This window comes from Mesoplodon bidens (assembly GCF_964165515.1).
Source record: "Mesoplodon bidens genome assembly, chromosome: 8".
Classification (NCBI taxonomy): domain Eukaryota; kingdom Metazoa; phylum Chordata; class Mammalia; order Artiodactyla; family Ziphiidae; genus Mesoplodon; species Mesoplodon bidens.
This window is the reverse complement of record NC_138165.1, coordinates 79,316,500-79,334,206: the sequence shown is the minus strand read 5'-3', so window position 1 is coordinate 79,334,206 and position 17,707 is coordinate 79,316,500. Positions and strand designations below refer to the sequence as shown.

At 34.3% G+C, this 17,707-nt stretch overlaps 1 protein-coding gene across 1 annotated transcript in view; it reads left to right on the top strand.

The window, feature by feature from the left end:
- Positions 1 to 17,082, top strand: part of C2CD6 (C2 calcium dependent domain containing 6) — a gene marked incomplete at its 5' end in the record, with an annotated part of 145,025 nt that extends 127,943 nt beyond the window's left edge. Inside the window, 6 exon segments of the mRNA XM_081241758.1 lie at positions 9,317 to 9,391; positions 10,479 to 12,479; positions 12,481 to 13,367; positions 13,369 to 13,859; positions 13,862 to 14,049; positions 16,699 to 17,082. Coding sequence (XP_081097884.1) covers positions 9,317 to 9,391; positions 10,479 to 12,479; positions 12,481 to 13,367; positions 13,369 to 13,859; positions 13,862 to 14,049; positions 16,699 to 16,971 — 3,915 coding nt within the window. The 3' untranslated portion in view covers positions 16,972 to 17,082.
- Positions 17,083 to 17,707: the final 625 nt, after the last annotated feature.

Here is a 17,707-nt window from a genome sequence, read left to right as displayed (position 1 = left end):
TTTTATGAAGCTAGTATTACTCTGATACCAAAACTAGATAAAGACATTACCAAAAAAAAGAAAACTACAGACTAATATCTCTCATGAACTTAGATGCATAAATCTTCAACCAAATATTAGCACACCAATACTGTAATGTATAAAAAGAACTATATACCATGACAAATGGTAAGTATTTCAGGTGTGCAAGGCTGGTTCAGCATTTGAAAATCAGTCCATGTAACATATGATATCAACAGAATAAAGGAGAAAAATCATATGATCATATCAATTGATACAAAAAAAGTTCTTCACAAAATTCAACATCCAATCATGATATAAAACTCTCGACAAGGTAGTATTAGAGGGTAAATTCCTCAACTTGATAAAGAGCATCTACAAGACCTCCATATTACATTATACTTATTGGTGAAAGACTGAATGCTTTCCTTCCAGGATCAGGAACAAGGCAAGAATGTCTGCTCTTATTATTCTTTTTCAATATAATACTGCAAGTTTTAGCCATTGTAATAGAGCAGGAAAGGGAAATAAAAGTCACACAGATCGGAAAAGAAGAAATCAAACTGTCTCTATTTTCAGATGAAAAAGTTATCTATGTAAAATAGCAAGGAGTCTACAAAAAAACCTAGTAGAACTAGTAAGTGAGTTGAGCAGTTTGGAGGATAAAAATTCCAAGTGCAAAAATCAACAGCATTTTAACACTCAGCCATAAAAAAGAATGAAATAATGCCATTTGCAGCAACATGAATGGACCTAGGGATTATCATACTAAGTGAAGTAATGCAGGCTGAGAAGGACAAATATCATATGATATTGCTTATATGTGGAACCTAAAAAAATGATACAAATGAACTTATTTACAAAACAGAAATAGATCCACAGACATAGAAAACAAATTTACAGTTACCAAAGGGGAAGGTGGAGGGAGGGGTAAATTAGGGGTTTTGGATTAACATATACACAGTACTATACATAAAATACATAAGCAACAAGGTTCTACCATATAGCACAGGGAACTATACTCAATACTTTGTAAAAACCTATAAGGGAAAAGAATCTAAAAAAGAATATATATATATATATATATATATATATACACACACACACACACACACGAATCACTTTGCTATACACCTGAAACTAACACAACATTGTAAATCAACTATACTTCAATTTTTAAAAGTCAGCAGCATTTCTACATACTAACATGAACATGTGGAAACAAAAATTTTAAACACAGTAACATTTATAGTAATTCCAAAGAAAACTAAATACTTTTAAATCTAACAAAACATGTACAGGATCTAGATGATAAAAATCACAAAATGTTGATGGAAGAAGTCAAGGACCTAAATAAATAGACATACCATATTCATGAATTGGAAAACAACATAGTAAAGATGTCAGTTCTCCCCAGATTGACCTATAGATTTAATGTAATTTCTATCTAAATACCAGCTCTTTGTAAATATAGACAAGATCATTCTAAAATGTGTATAGAAAGGCACAGGTCCTAGAATAGATAAAATCATCTTTAAAAAGAAGAAAATGGGAGGAATCACTTTACCTAATTAAGGCCTACTAGCTACAGTAATCAAGAGTCAAGATAGCGTGGTATTAGAGGAGAGAGAGACACAAAGATCAATGGAACAGAATAGACATCCCTGAAATAGACCCACAAAAGTATGCCCAACTGATTTTTGACAATGATGCAAAAGCAATTTAATGGAGGAATGATAGCCTTTTCAAGAAGTAGTGCTGGAGCTATTGCACATCCATGGGCAAACAAAACCAAACCTTGACCTAAGTCTCTTACCTAAAATAAAAAAACAGTAATAAACTTAAGTGCTGGTGAAATGTAGAGAAATTGCTGATGGGAATTTTAAATTTTATAACCAATCCTGAAAACAGTTTGGTAGTTTCTCAAAAAACTAAATATGCAACTTCCATGTAACCCAACAATTATACTCTTGGGCATTTATCCCAGAAAGATTAAGTCTTATGATCACACACACAAAAACACCGTGAACACAAATATTTATAGCAGCCTTATTCATAGTAGCCAAAAAGTGGAAACAACACAAATGTTCTTTAATTGGTGAAGAGGTAAATAAACTGTGCTACCTCCATGCCATGGAATAATACTCAACAATACAAAGGAACTTTGATACATACAACAACCTGGATGAATTTCCAGAGAATTATGCTGAGTGAAAAAAAGCCAATCCCCAAATGTTATATGCTATATGACTTCATTTATATGAAATTCTTGAAATTACAAAATTATAAATGTAGAACAAGTTAGTGGTTGCCAGGCATTAAGTAGGAGGTGGAGACAGGAAAGAAATGGGTGTGACTCTAAAAGGACATTAGGGATCCTTGTGGAAATGTCTGCATCTTAACTGTACAATGTCAATATCCTGGTTGTGATATTGATATTACATAGTTTTGCAAGATGTTACTGTTGAGGGAAACTGGATAAAAGGTACATGGTCAAGAGTTTAATTTTTAAAAAATAAAGAAAAAGAAAACTTACCTTAAATATTTTTCCTAAGGGTGGTAGTCAGACCTGTATATGACAGATAAAACTAAATTAAGTTGAACAAGATAAATTCAGTGGGTAACCCATTAAAACATAGGTTACATAAAATCAACAGACTTAGAAAGTTGAAAGAATCTATCACCTAGGGCAACAGGCTTATAAATTGAAGACATATCAGAGTTCTAGAACAAATTCCTAAAAGTCTAAGCTCATTGCTTCATAAACAAGTCACAAAATCTTCAGAATCTATGGTAAAATAAACTTTGAATTTTGAAGTTAAAAGAGGAATTTTTTATGAACCAAGGTGGACAGTGTGTTAAAGAAATGCAGTATTTTGAGACAAACTTCTAGAGTGCTAATCTGAATTGGAAAGGATTAACGTCTCTTTCAACTCATAGCTGCTTCAGGTGACAGTCTTTCAATAGTTCCTTCACATTTTTAGAGCCCCTTCATAAATTAAGATTTTCAAGATATAGCTTAATAAGTTTCTATTTAAACCCTGACAATGACAGGATGCTAAATCATTTCCCCAAAGGTCAGAGTGGAAGAAAGGTGGGGGGGGTGGGGAATTTAATTTTATCTACCAATGAAAAGCAGTGTTTTGTTGATGGTAAGAGAATTAGGAATAGGAAACTAGGATATAGGAAAAAGAGCTTGGATTTTACCGTAAGAAATATCTAGGTTCAAATCTAGATTCTTCCACTACCATGGTCACATAACTTTGGGCAATTTACATCTGACTTTCAGTTTTCTCATTGCAAAATGAGTACACTATCATCTATTTCAAAGAATTTAAAAGGGTTTGGAACATAATAGTCATTTGCTAAATGCTAAGTATTATCTTTATTCACCTATACAAGTATATTATAGGATAAATAATGAGAAGCAGAATTGTTAGATCAAAGTATATGAGCATATTTACTTTTGATAGATACTACCAGATTATCTTTTAAACCAGATTTACTTATTTGCATTTGCACCCAAAATATAGGAAAATATCCATTATCTCACAGCCTGGTCACTTTTGTTTTTGTTAATTTGATGCACAAAAATGATATTCTGTTGATTTGCATTTTCCTGAGAATTAATGAGTGAACAGTTTTCATGTATTTATTATCCATTTGTATTTCTGTTATTTGACTGTTTATAATCCCTGCTCATATTTACAAATTGGGTTGTGTGTTTATGTGTGAAAATGCTTTATGTATTTTGAATAAAAATACTTTGTTATCTATGCTGTTCGTGATCTGCATTTTTTTTACTTCTTCAGAGTCCTTATAGAAATTTGAACTGTTTATGTGGTCAAATCTGGCCACTTTTCCTTTGTGGCTGTTAGTTTATATCTTGTTTAGATTATCCTTCCCCTCTCCAAGATTATGTCAGCATTCTCCTAGCTGTTTTTCTATGTATACTTTTTTATATTTAAATATTTAATCCATCTATACTTAATTTTTTTGGTTTGAGGTAAAGATCTATTGATACTTTTGCTGAAGTGGATAGATGATTACCTCAACGCTATTTATTAATTGTTCACATAGTTAACATGTTTTTGTCTGTCAGTATCCCTTCTTGAGGATAATATCCTCAATCCTTGGTGTAGTTGGCAAACTTGACCCTCTGCCTCTGTGGCAACAAGGATGACCATGTAGTTTGACATAAAAATATTAAGAGGGACTTTCCTGGTTGTCCAGTGGTTCAGACTCCACGCTTCCACTGCAGGGGGCATGGGTTCAATCCCTGGTCGGGGAACTAAGATCCCGCATGCTGCAGGGCGAAGCCAAAAAAATAATAAAAATTTAATTTAATTTAAAAAGATAAAAATATTAAGACAAGTCTCTATATAATGTTGATTTCATAAGGAATATGTTAAAAATAAAATTAAATAGAATGAGTATGAAAGAAAATAAGTGTGAAAAGTCAATACTTTTTTAATAATTGAATTTAGTGTATGAAATCAACATTGTATGGAATTTCCACTTAAAGGACAAATTAAGCACAGTTTTGGCATTAGTATCTCACCTCTTTTAAAGAAGACATACAGATCGCCAGTAGGCACATGAAAAGATGCTCAGCATCACTAATTATTAGAGAAATGCAAATCAAAACTGCAGTAAGGTACCACCCTACACCGGTCAGAATGGCCATCATTAAAAAGTCTACAAATAACAAATGCTGGAGAGGGTGTGGAGTAAAGGGAACCCTCCTACACTGTTGGTGGGAATGTAAGTTGGTGCAGACACTATGGAAAACAGTATGGAGTTTCCTCAGAAAACTAAAAATAGAATTACCATATGATCCAGCAGTCCCACTCCTGGGCATATACCCATACAAAACTATAATTCAGAAAGATACACGCACTCTTATGTTTTGTTTTTTGAGCACTTTCATACTTTTTATTTCTATAAGGTGTTCCAGGCTTACACTGTATTCTTCCTACCCCAGTCCTAGAATCAATAATTTCTACATGGAGTCCTGGTTATTTTACTGGAGAATGATATTTATAAATCAAGCTCTGTGCACTGGGTGTACTTGTTGCTACTGTGTTAAATTTCTTCATATTTGTGATTTTTCCAGTTTCCTTCTATTATTGATTTCTAGCTTCATTCCACTGTGGAAGAATAAACAGTATGTGTGGAAGTTGTTGATCAGTTAAGAATTATATTTATCTGTGAGTAACAAAAATTTAGAAACACTGCCTTAAATAATGGTGCAGTGCTTTCATGATGTCATCATGGACTCATGTGTCTTTTCTTTCTGGAATCTATCCTCAGCATATTCATGTCAGTGAGTGTACAGTAACACAAAGTGGCCTCTGTACTTCCAGGAGTCACAATCTATTCCAGGCAGGAAGAAGGAAAGGAATAAAGGTCAATTAAGTACCTGTCAGCTCAGTCTGCCTCTGTTTTAAGATATTCTCTCAGAAGCTTCTCCCGACAAGTTCCAATTATATGTAGTTGGCCAGAACCTTGTCACATGGCCACTCCTGTCTTTTAAAGGAGGCTGGAAGATGCAGCTTTTTGAGTAAGCGTTTTTGCCCCTAAAAAAATTGAGGTTCTTGAGATAATATGTATTTTGGGAAAGTAACTCTCATTCTCTGTCACAGGGAGCAAGAGACTAGTTAAGAGACTATTGGGAAGAGATGATGGTCGCTTGTGCTACAGTGGTAGTAGGTGGTGGTCGGATATGATTGGATACTTGATATATTTTGAAGCCAGTAGCCACAGAACTTAATGCTGGGTTATATATGAAAAGAAGAAGGTGGAGAGATAGGGTGACACAAGTTTCTGGTCTAATAATTCAGTAGATGGTAGCATCATTACCTGAGATGAGGAAAAACAGAGAAAAGCCAAGGTTTTGTGGGTTTTTTGAGGGGGGAGGGGAGCAGGGTGGTAATCTGGAATCCTATTATGTATACATTAAATTTGACAAGCCTATTATATAGCTAAGTGGAAATCAATAATACCCTTTTAGATATTTCTGAGGATACTATTTAGAATCTTTTCCAAGGGTCATCCTCCCCCTACATTCCTCAGAAATAGCTCTGTTTACTCTGGGGTTAGTTCTGTTTATTCTTATTGATCCTTCACTTACATGTACTGATTTTCCTCATATCTGATGAGCTTTGTTGGCTCACTTTATATTTGTGAATGAAGGAATATGTTGGTTGTATAGGTATTCTCTGTGTGACAGGCCAGCTTCCCTGGAGGGTATATGGGGATGGAAGAGGGCAGGCAGGATGGCTGGAGACCCTACAGCATTTCCAAAGAACCGGTGTATTTCTCTCCTGAATAGAACGTTCTTTCCTTCCTTTTTGTCCCCCTTCAGTTATCTGATGTGAAAATGTGAGTGGCTGTAAGCTCTGCTCTGCTGCTCTGCTAAGGCTCAAACTCATACAGGGTCCCCACCTAGGCAGATTGCACATTTTCTCAGAGAGCAGTTTTGGTCTTGCTTGTTTTGTTGTTGTTTGTTTTGGTGTTTGGTGAGTGATTGGGGAAAGACAATGCTGCCAGCAATGTATGCTCTGTTTGCACTGAGAAAGAGAACATTGATAAAGAAGGGCCCAAGTGATCCAGCTGTTCCAAATGCAGCTTTTTAATTAATACTATGACAATTGCACCATCATCTGATTCTCTTTGTATATGTTGACCTTGAATTTATTGCTTCTCAGGCCTACCTGATTTCTGTTATTTAAAGCTCTGGTTTTCTTTCTTTTTTCTTTTTATTAATTTATTTATTTTTGGCTGCGTTGGGTCTTTGTTGCTGCGCGCTGGCTTTCTCTAGTTGTGGTGAGCGGGGGCTACGCTTCGTTGCGGTGCTGGGCTTCTCATTGCGGTGGTTTCTCTTGTTGCAGAGCATGGACTCTAGACGCGCAGGCTTCAGTAGTTGTGGCACGCAGGCTCATGCGGGCTCTAGAGCACAGGCTCAGTAGTTGTGGAACCCGGGCTTAGTTGCTCTGCAGATTGTGGGATCTTCCCGGAGCAGGACTCGAACCTGTGTCCCCTGCATTGGCAGGCGGATTCATAACCACTGTGCCACCAGGGAAGTCCCAAAGCTCTGGTTTTCTTGATGGGGGTTTTCCATTAAGTCAATCCATCTGCTTTCCTATTTTCCAAACTTTCTCAACTTTCTGGATCTTGGTGTGTTACCTTACTGATTTCCAGTATTCCAATGGAATTTGTTAACCAAAATTTCAGAAATGGAGACCTGATTGAAATAAAAGGTGTTTATTTGAGGTTTGTTAGGACTGCAGCCTGGGAGACACATATTCAAGCACTTTAATTGTGTTCCACTGGACTACAAAATGGGGGAGACTTATAAAGGCAAAAACTGCAAGGTTACATTTAGTTACATGGGTTGTTTATCAAGAATTATGATCGGAGCAGCCAAGAAGTAAGGGTGCTTGTTAAGTAAGGATTGGTTGGGGTCTGAAATGGTTGCATAATTACAACGGGAGACCTTAAGACCATAAGTTCTCAGCTGGCAGGTATTGTTCTGAATACTGCTGGTGGTGTCCTTGGGTCTGGTACAGTTCAGAGAAAGTTCAGGTTTTCAGTGGTGCAGAGACCACTGAATGAGACCAGATCTTATCTGAGACAAGATCCTCAATGGCCACCTGACTCTGTTTTTGTATGCCTGAACCACGATTACTCCATTATACTTTCAATTTGTCATCAGATTTTTCTTTTGGAAATATTATTTTCTGTTAATTTACTGGAACTTTGGGAGGTAGGAGAAAGTAAACGCACATGTTCAGTCTACCATCTTGAAGCTCCTGTATTGGCTTTTTTTTTTTTTTTGTCCTTTTCTAGCATCCTGATCATTTCCCTCTCATGTAACTATCCTGGATTTTTTAACTAACAAAAGTATTGTATGTTCATCTAATCAATAACACAGAGTTAAACAGAGTAAAAGTTAATTGCGTCCTCTTCCCTCTCCTCCAGAGTTACTCCCTTGAGAAAACAATGTTAACATTTTGTATCTTTTCATATATTTTTCCATGCTTATATTAGGGGGGAGTTTTTATTTATTTGTTTTGTGTGTTTTACAACAATGAGATCATATTTTTTCTTCTACTTTTTCTTCCACTTCCTTGTCATACATATTTCATTTATTTTTAATTTTCTACTAAATTCATTTAAGGCAATAAACTTTCAAATGTTAGAATTTAAACTGTTTTTAAGGGAGATTTTGGAAAATTCAGGCAAAGAAAAACAAAATGAGCAAAGGAACAGGTGTGGAAAAGTATGAGATATATTTCTAGAATTCAGAGTTAGACACATTTTCCTGGAGAGAAACTATAGTGGGGAATACTGAGATACTTGCAGAAATTATTTAGAGTCAGTGCGTGAGGGCAATGAATAACAAAATGTAGGAAGCTGCTAAAGATTTAAGAATAAAGTCATGTTATTAACTGCTTAATATTAATGAACACTTAAACCGAAAGTATTTCTTATGAAAGCGGCATTCATTGAATTATTTTAACTAACTTGATATATAATGAACCCTACAAACTAAAGAAGACAATGTGTAGGAAAGTGGTTTATAGTACTAAGTGTTCTGCAAAGAGATGGTATCAAGTTTTCTCTAAACATTATGATGTTTTCAAAGCGCCATTGTCTTTCACTGCAGTCTTGATTGTGTGGTAGTAGGAGCATCAGATGAAAATTTAGGATGCCTAGGATTTAGGCTACTAATCATCTGGTAATTTAGGGCAATAATTTCAACTGCAGATTTTTGTGTAAAACAAAGAGTAGGACTTTATTATCTCTAAAGTGTCATCCATCTCTAAAAAGTCAGTGGTTCTGTGATTCTATAATTGTTCCTGTACACCTTGATTTAGTACGAAGTGTTTCCTTAGGCAGTAAGTACCCATTTAACAATTACAGCTTGAGAGTCATTGAAAATGCTTTCTCAGTGTAATATCAGATGCTATTTATTATCTAAAGCATTTCACAACCTTTTAAAATTAGATTACATTTGTTCTAACAGTTCTGTTTTCTTTTCCAATTTTGTTTCTGCTTAAAGTTGCTGAGCATTATTTTGATTTTACACATTCAATAGGGTGAATATTATGGTGTCAGGGAAGCTAAGATTATATACATTTCTGATATAAATTTCTTTTGATTATAGGCAAATTATGGTAGTTTTGAGAAAAATACTTATTTAGTTTTTTAAATGTTTAATATCTTTAATAACTATTGAATGAATAAAATTATTTTGGGAAATATCCTTTCATTACAAGCAGTCTAAAATTAAAACTTCTCTTTTTATAAGGTGGCTTTTTCACCAAAAGAATACGTTTCACCATCTTTCAAACCAGAATATATAGAATTCAAGCCAAAATATCAGGTGAGTACTGAGTTTTCTTATCCCAATATCAGTTATACTTAAATACTAGGTTTCTCTAATACTTTATGTAATTCAGTGGTTCCAAAACCAGACTACCCAGTAGAAACACTCACCCATCTCTACAAAAATACATATTCCCAGGTCCCACCTCTGACCTAATGAATCTCAGTTTGGAAATGGAGCCTGGGAATCTGTATTTCTCAAAAAACAAAACAAAACAAAAAAACAGGGATTCTTATGCTGTCACCTGGATATCAATTAGCATTTGAAGACCATATGAACTAAAACAAATACTAGGCTGATTATTTCACGTTTTGCTTTTTTTAATTGGATAATAGAGAAGTTGTATGAACAAAGAGTTTGAATAAGAGACTTCGTTATCTAGGCTATTTCAATAATAGAATAGCCTGATCCCAGAGCTTACAAAACTGCCTATGTCTATTACACTGACATTTCACTGTAACTGAGAATTTTTTGTACTGTTCTCTACCATTTCTGAGGCATATATAATATTTATCAAAAAGCAAGTTTCTACTGTAACATGCTAAGGACTAGGTGGAACTCATCATCATTGTTAAAACTCTCAGATTTAAAGGCAGATGATCTGTGTTCCCAAGTCACTCTTTAGAGAATATTTATGATACTTTTAATGGAATATCTACTACTTGCTTTGCATTTTAAAAAAAATTACCCACATTGCTACTAAAATATTTATATGGATAGGACTTAGATCTTGATGTTAGCCTTTGTCTAAGCAAATGGAGCTAACACTGGAAATTGAGTTCTTAAACAAACAAACTATTGATGAGCGCCTTTTAAGCGTTTAAAAATATTCCAGGTAGCAAAAAGCTCTTGAACACAACATAGTATCAGAATTAGGAATTTGAAAATTTTGCATTAAAATTCTCATTATTATTCCAATTTCAACTATTTTAAAATAATTAAAGTTGGTTTTCTCTTTGTAGAAGGTAGGAAGATGAATAGATAAATTGGCAGATTGCTCAAAGAGAATTAACTAAAAATTTTATTATAAATTTAAAACAAATGCGTCAGAATTTCTTACCTTTTTTTTTTTTAAATATTACAGTTCCAGAAATTCAACATCAAGAACGGTTTTGATCCTTTTCTAAGGAACATAAACAACAAAATGTCAGTCAGAAAAAGGAAAGACCAAGATATGTTCAAATGTAGAAATATTTTAAGTGCCGAGGTTATAGAGTATGAAGACCAAGATCCTCCTTACCCAACACATTCAAAAACTGCAAGCCCTGCTGATAAACCCTGGCCCCATAATCTTGATATCATCGCAATAAAGGGTTTAGACACTAAGAATAAGTTAGCCAGTGATCCTGGTATCACCGCACTAAAGACTTCAGACCCTAAGAATAAGTTAGTCCATGATCCGAGTACCATCACAATAAAAACTTTAGACACTAAGAATAATTTAGCCCATTATCCTAGTATCGCCACAATAAAGACTTTAGACACTAAGAATAAGTTACAGGAAAGGCTACCAAATGTATCTTTACCAAACTTTGAGGGAGAATCATCAAGGACAGGAAAAGTAAATGTAAATAAATGTTGCCTCTCAAAATCATTAAGTCTTACTTCCCACATAGAAAATTTAAAACAATCAATGGTGCTCAAGTTAATTTTAAGTAAAAATCTGCAAGACCTTTCAGATAGATTATTTTCTACACCTGAAGTTTCTATGGACACCGAAGCAAGAAAGAAAAGTCATAGTTCTCCACTTCTGGCTCTTCATGATGAACGACCAAGTAGTTTGGAAGGCAAAGTATTTGAAAAAATTCAAGATTTAAATAGCTGGCTTTCAGAAGGAGACATTTTAAATTCAAAGTCTCTTTTAAATCAAATAATTAAAGATATTCCCGCAGATTCACTTTCAGAAGGTGGACCAGGAAATTCTCCAGAGGTAGAAAAGGAACCTGTCTCTGAAAAACACTTAGAGCCTGGTGAGATAGATTTTCCAATTAAAAAAAAGAGTAGTTTCAAAAAGAAACATTTAAAAAGTGAAGTATCTAGCTCCAAACCAGATTTGAATAGCCTTGCATATGATTATGTTATAAAGCAAATATTCACTGCACCGATCTTCTCAGAGTTGGGGAGAGGAATGAAAGAATCGAGTGAGACACAGATAAACTCGCAGAGTCAATTACCCACAGCTTGGGAGAGTTCGCCTTCCAATGTTCTAGTTCACTATGAAGAAAACAATAATGAAATAGAATTTCCGCCGGCCAAATCTGTTATAAGCCAGATAATACAAGCATTTCCTGTAGATACTCTTTTAGAATCGGGGATAATCAAAGTGATAGAATTAGATAAAGAATACCAGAAGAGTTTTTTGCAGTATACAGAGACAGCTTTTGCTGAAGAAAAGCCAAAGGATTCCACAGAGTATTATTCAGAAATAGTAAGCAAAACAGAACCTCTTTCAGAGCAGAATACACCCATCATTCACGAAGAAACCACTTCTTTTAATGGAGTTGAATTCATAGACAAAGGCCAAAATAGATCCCCACAAGATTCAAAATATCAGTCGACACCAGATAAAAAAACAGATTTGCCAAGTAATGGTCAGAGGCTTGATAGAGAAGAAAATGATCTAAGTTCTACTTTAGAAAATTTAAGTAATGCACTAATGGGTAAACTTAATAACTCTGATGTAATAATGTTAAAATCCTTTTTGAAAAACATATTTAATGTTTTTTTCAAATATAGTCAGTCTAAAAGCAGACAACTAAAAAAAGAATTAGAAAGACTAATTGAACATCCTTTTCCAAGGCAGACAGAAGACCTTGAAGATATCGAAGAGAATTTTGATAAAGCAGACAAATTGGACAGAAAACCTATTTTGAATCCAAAGCTGCGTGTATTTCTAGAAGAACTCTCAGAGTCAGAAATAAAACATTTAAAATCTGAATTAAGTAAACATATCCAGCATTACCTTGTAGAAAGGCTTTCAGAATCAGGATATATCACCAAAGAGGACTTACCAAAAATCTATCAAAATCTGTATTTGATGAATGAGAAAGTAGAACCAAAAGGGCAAAATATTTTTCTGGAGAAATAATTCAGAAACTGTAAAAGAAATCATGTCTTTTGTAAATAATTTTAATCATCATTTCATAGATAAATATTTGGAAATAAAGCTAAGATCTTTTTTAAACAAAATTCTCCAAAACTATTTCCTAAAAAACCTTTCAGACAACAGTTTATTTAAAGACACAGAATCTGAGCCTATACACTCAAATGTATCTTCTCTAAGAGCTAAAAGTGCCTCAATATCTTTTCATGAGTTAGGACAAGATATTTCAAGAGGGAGTTTTGGTAGTAGGCTTGAAATAAACATGAAATATCCCTTAAGTAAATCTCTACAAAAGTATCTTATAGCTTTATCAGGAAATGAACTCTTAGATCTAAAAGCTGATTTAAGCAAACACCTCCAGAGCCTTTTTATAGAAAAACTGTCCAAATCAGGACTAATCACAGAAAGGCAATTAGAGGGGATAAGCCGGCATATAAATTTGGTTAATTCTACTTCCACACAATTAAAATGTATAAAGCCAGATTTGTCTTTAAGAGATGAAAACCAGTTTGTGGAGGACCATTCAGAAAAGCAAAATAAGTATTCAAAAATTGCTCAGAAAACCACTTTACAAAAGGTTTCTGAAGATAGACTTGTAGAAACAGAGTTGACCAAAAAGGAAGAAAAGGAACATTTTTCCTTAGAGAATGTTAAAGAAAGTCCATCAATAATTCAGGAACAGAAAAGATACTATCCTAAGGAAGCGAAGATACTGAGTTTAATTAAAGTACAACTTTGTTCCAACAAAAATACCCAGGCAATTCCAGTAAATAAGTCATCAGAAAGACTTACAGATACAATGCCTAAGAAACAAAGGAAAGAACACGGTTTCATGCAGTTTCCTCAAGCAGAGAACTGTGATTTTAAAACAGATACAAGACCCACATAGTTGGAGTGGTAAATCAAAAATAACTCAATCAAATGCTTGCTTTGATAAGACACTGAAAATGAAGTCCCTTGACAAAAAGGAGCACAATAACACCTATAAATTGATAGTACAGGAAAAACCTGAAGCAGTACTGTCACCGTATCCAAGAATTCCTAATTGCAAGATGCCAAATGAAGATGAGGAATACGTAAACAAACTCACTTTTCCTTCCAGGCAAAGTAATACTCTAACTCGCCTCAATGCAGAGGCTGGAGAGAAATCAAAATTAGAAGACAAGTATCATCAGAGATGGAAAGGAAATAATAACAATTATAGAAAACAACATTTAGTAACATTTGCACATTACAAAGAAGAAATACAAACTCTTTATATAAAACCAAACAAACTTTGCAACAAAAAATGTGCCAGGGTCCCTGAATCACAATTGCTTAAATATAAAGTTTTGATAGCTGAGAAAAGCTCAAAACCATCCCTCTCCCGGAAGTACTAAAGAGAGAAAATCTAAAGCCCAGGGTTCAAAAAGAAAGAGACCATGTCAGCAAACAAAAAAAGTCGTTTAACAAGATAGTTAATATATTACCAACCACACTGCCCACCACAGGAATTCTTCTAAGAAAATCTGTTCCAAGGGCATTGCTTCATTGGACTGCAAGAACTATACACGTAATAATGTTTTTCTAAGTCTTTTATTTCTGTATTTGGCAAAGTTCTGTAGATAATCTAGAGTATATGTGTCTGCATGCAAGTATGTATGTAACCTTAACTGCCCCAAGATAAACAGACCTCCAAATTTTAAAAATTCTTCTGACATTCAAATATCACCTCACCTCATTCAAAAGGCAATCAGAAAATCAAGGGAATGTTAACACACTTAGTGCCTTTATGTAAAATAGATAAAGGGGACCCCCCCCTTCTAGATCACGAATTAGAAGAAAAGCATTCTTTCCTCCAGGCCGACTCTACTGGCTGACACAGCCTGGACACGGTACACAGCTCTGTCTACGGAAGACTGGCTATTTCAGCCCTGACTGACCCCTCAGCGAGGGGGGCTGTTGTGCAGGCACAACCTGTACAACCATTGGCAGTGGCTGTATACTACAGAAAGGCTGGGATTGTCTTTTCATGCAGATATAAGTAGAAATATATAGTCTTTCTGCAGATCGCTGAATTATCTTTGTTTCAGTAAACAAACTAAGTTCATATTATGTGCCAGTTATTCTGCTAAGCCTTAGAGATATGCAAAATTTACAATCTCTTGAATTATGAATTGTAAAATTTTAATTTAGCCTCTACTCTTTTCTCTCTCATCACCACCCCTCTGCCATCTACTGAGAAACATGGAAATTCAAATCTATTTTTAATATTAACATAAAACAATTAGGAAGGTAAATCTGCTACTAGACGTTATATAAACCATTCAAAAGCAAAGTTAAAATCTCTAGGAATGGAAGGGGCTTATTTTAATTTTCTGGAACACTGCTCTTCTCTATTAGCATATATAGATAGGCATGACCCACAGTTGGGAAAACTCACAAATTCTAAAATGAAATTATATTGATAATTTGATGTGCATAAATATCTTTGAATGAGAAAATAGATCTAATTTCAGAATAGTTGCTTTGAATTTGTTTTCCACAGCAAAGCAAATGATTACCTCTAGTAAATAGTAAAGCAAACGTGTAGCAGGGTAAATATTATCAACATACTCTCAACTTTGGATTTCTCTTTTCTAAATTCAATATTTTAATAATGAGTGTGTGTGTGTGTGTGTGTGTGTACACAGACAAGGAAAAGGAAGTAAAAGATGGGTTCATAGTTTTTGAAAAGCAAAGACTTTCTGAAGTTCCCTCAGATAAGTGGAATCTTTATTATCACTTCTCCAAACAAGAGATTGTGTTTATGTTATATGGTATGGGATCATATAGGATCTCAGAACCTTTATCCTAAGAATGGATAAGGGAGATAGTTATATTTGTTTCCCTCTGTCAAACCAACAGTACCTAAATTTTTCTCTCTAGTAAAATTGACAACAGAGAATTTGAGAGGTAAGAGGGCATTTTTCAGATCATCAGAAAGACTCACTCATTTGATTCTCTAAAATCCAGGAAATCTCCCAAAGCAATCAAAGTAGAAGACAGGGAAATTGAGTTGTAGGAGCTTCCAGAAAAATAACCAGTGGTGTGGGTCTCCGTGCCCTTCTGCTGTCACTCTAGTAATGTTATATCAACTGTCAAGTAAAAATTATATGTTACTCACCAATGTAGCAGAAATTCCCTTAATAATTGCTTAATAATTCCCTTACCTAATTGCTTCCATGTACATAAGATGGAAAAGGAAGAATGTTTACTTGCAAACCCAGGCAAAAATATGGACTCTTCATACCTCCTTCTTGGTAAATCTCTCTCTTGCTGCCCTAATTCTTCTTAGTCCTGCCTAAATTCCTCCTACCTGCCAATTCTAATGCTATTAATCTACTCCCACCTTCTCACCAAATCAAAGCAGGCCCATTCCCTTGGTGTGGCCATCTCTGCATAACATTAAGGGACAAACTGCTCAAACTGCAGAGGAAACTAGTTTACACTAATTTGAGAAATGACTAATAACTCCATACCCTCTTATCAGTACTTGTAGATTATATTTTAAAAATAAAATATAGTCATATTATACAAATTTGAAAACAAAGAGAAAAGGAAAACTAAGCCCATAATCCCAGCACCCTAAAACAACCATCATTTTAAAAAATTATTTTGGTGTATTTCCTTCCAGTTATTTTCCTAAATGTTTTACTTGTTTAGTCTCAGAATGTACACAAAAATTTTTAATATTTTAGTATAAACATAACCATATTCTTAGATGCTGACCTCTGTGTGTGTATATAAATATTAAAGAAGGTGTTTATTAACTTTTAAAGAATGAATGTTTGGATGATTTAAAAAGTATAATATAAGAGCTTATAATTTATGTTTGGGGTTGGGGAAGAGATATTTTAGAAGAGGAGAATTACAGGAGGGCTGTCTTTGCCTAAGAGTCTGACCCCTGAGGACAGGTCCCCTAAGATTTCTGGTTTTCAGCTTCATATCTTGCATACCTTTTGAAATAACAGATCCTTTGAAGCAATAAGATTTTTTTAAGTATGGTTTTTAAAGTATCTGATGGCAGGCATTGAATGTAGGGTCTGAATTTGGGGACTGCCTATAAAACATTTGACTGCTCTTATTCTTTGTTGATATTACAAACTTTAGTCCTTGTAAGTCTAAAATGTACTTTTAAGAAACCTAACTCACCAACCTGATCTTTTATTTTAATATTTAGGGTTGTTCGGATAGAGTTGAGGATTTACATGTAACTTCATTTAAGCATCTTGAAAAAGCAAAATCAAGAACAAGGCTTTTAGGAAAGAGCCCAAATGATAGCCATGATCAGTTAAAACGCTCTGCAAGACCGTATACTGCTCCAGAGGTTAACAAACGAGAAAGCTACACTGGAAAATTTACAAGTCCTCGAATGGTTTCAGCAGGCTTAGTTCATATAAATGATTCAATCCCAGATTATGAAATCCATAAAATGCGGCCAAAAAAAAAATAAGAGTATATTGAAAAACGTTCGCTCATTTGTGATATTATCCAGATGTTAAACAGTTCAGAATGATGTGTGAGGCCAATAGTCAGAATGTCATTTCTCCAATTAACAAAATGGTTTGGAGATCTGTCCTTTTGTGTGATAGAAGTCAGTAACCAAATTTCATCTTGTTAGAACCATTTTGTTTTAATTAAAATGAAAAAAACACTTTTGATGTAAATGTGTTTTGTTTTATGAATCTTAGAGAACCACCTCAAGGATACATAGTCATTAGTGAACTTTTATTTCCCAACTTTTCCCCTTTTTCACTATTCTCTGATTTTCCAAATCTTTGCTATGCCCTAAAGTATCCCTGACCACCAGTGTCAGGGTATCTATTTGCAGTTATGTATGTTCAGCCTTTTGTTATGAACATACTTTAACTCTTCAGCTCTAGATTCAACAGTATGCAATTCCCTGGGCCTATAGAACATCTATTAATTTCAATATCATCTGATATTACAACTTTTTACACTATAAAAATAATAAAAAACAAGTTTCATACTACTAATTCCTGAGGCTTCTAATACACTGGAGTGACTTTCTAGCTTACTCGAAAAACTATGAGACAGCCTCTTTAATAACATGAAACTCAGGAAGAAACTGTATAAAACAAACTGCATTAAAATTAGCTAAATCAGCATAGGATTTAAATTAAGAGACTTTTGAGAATTGGTTCTATTCTTATCAAATACAATATTTG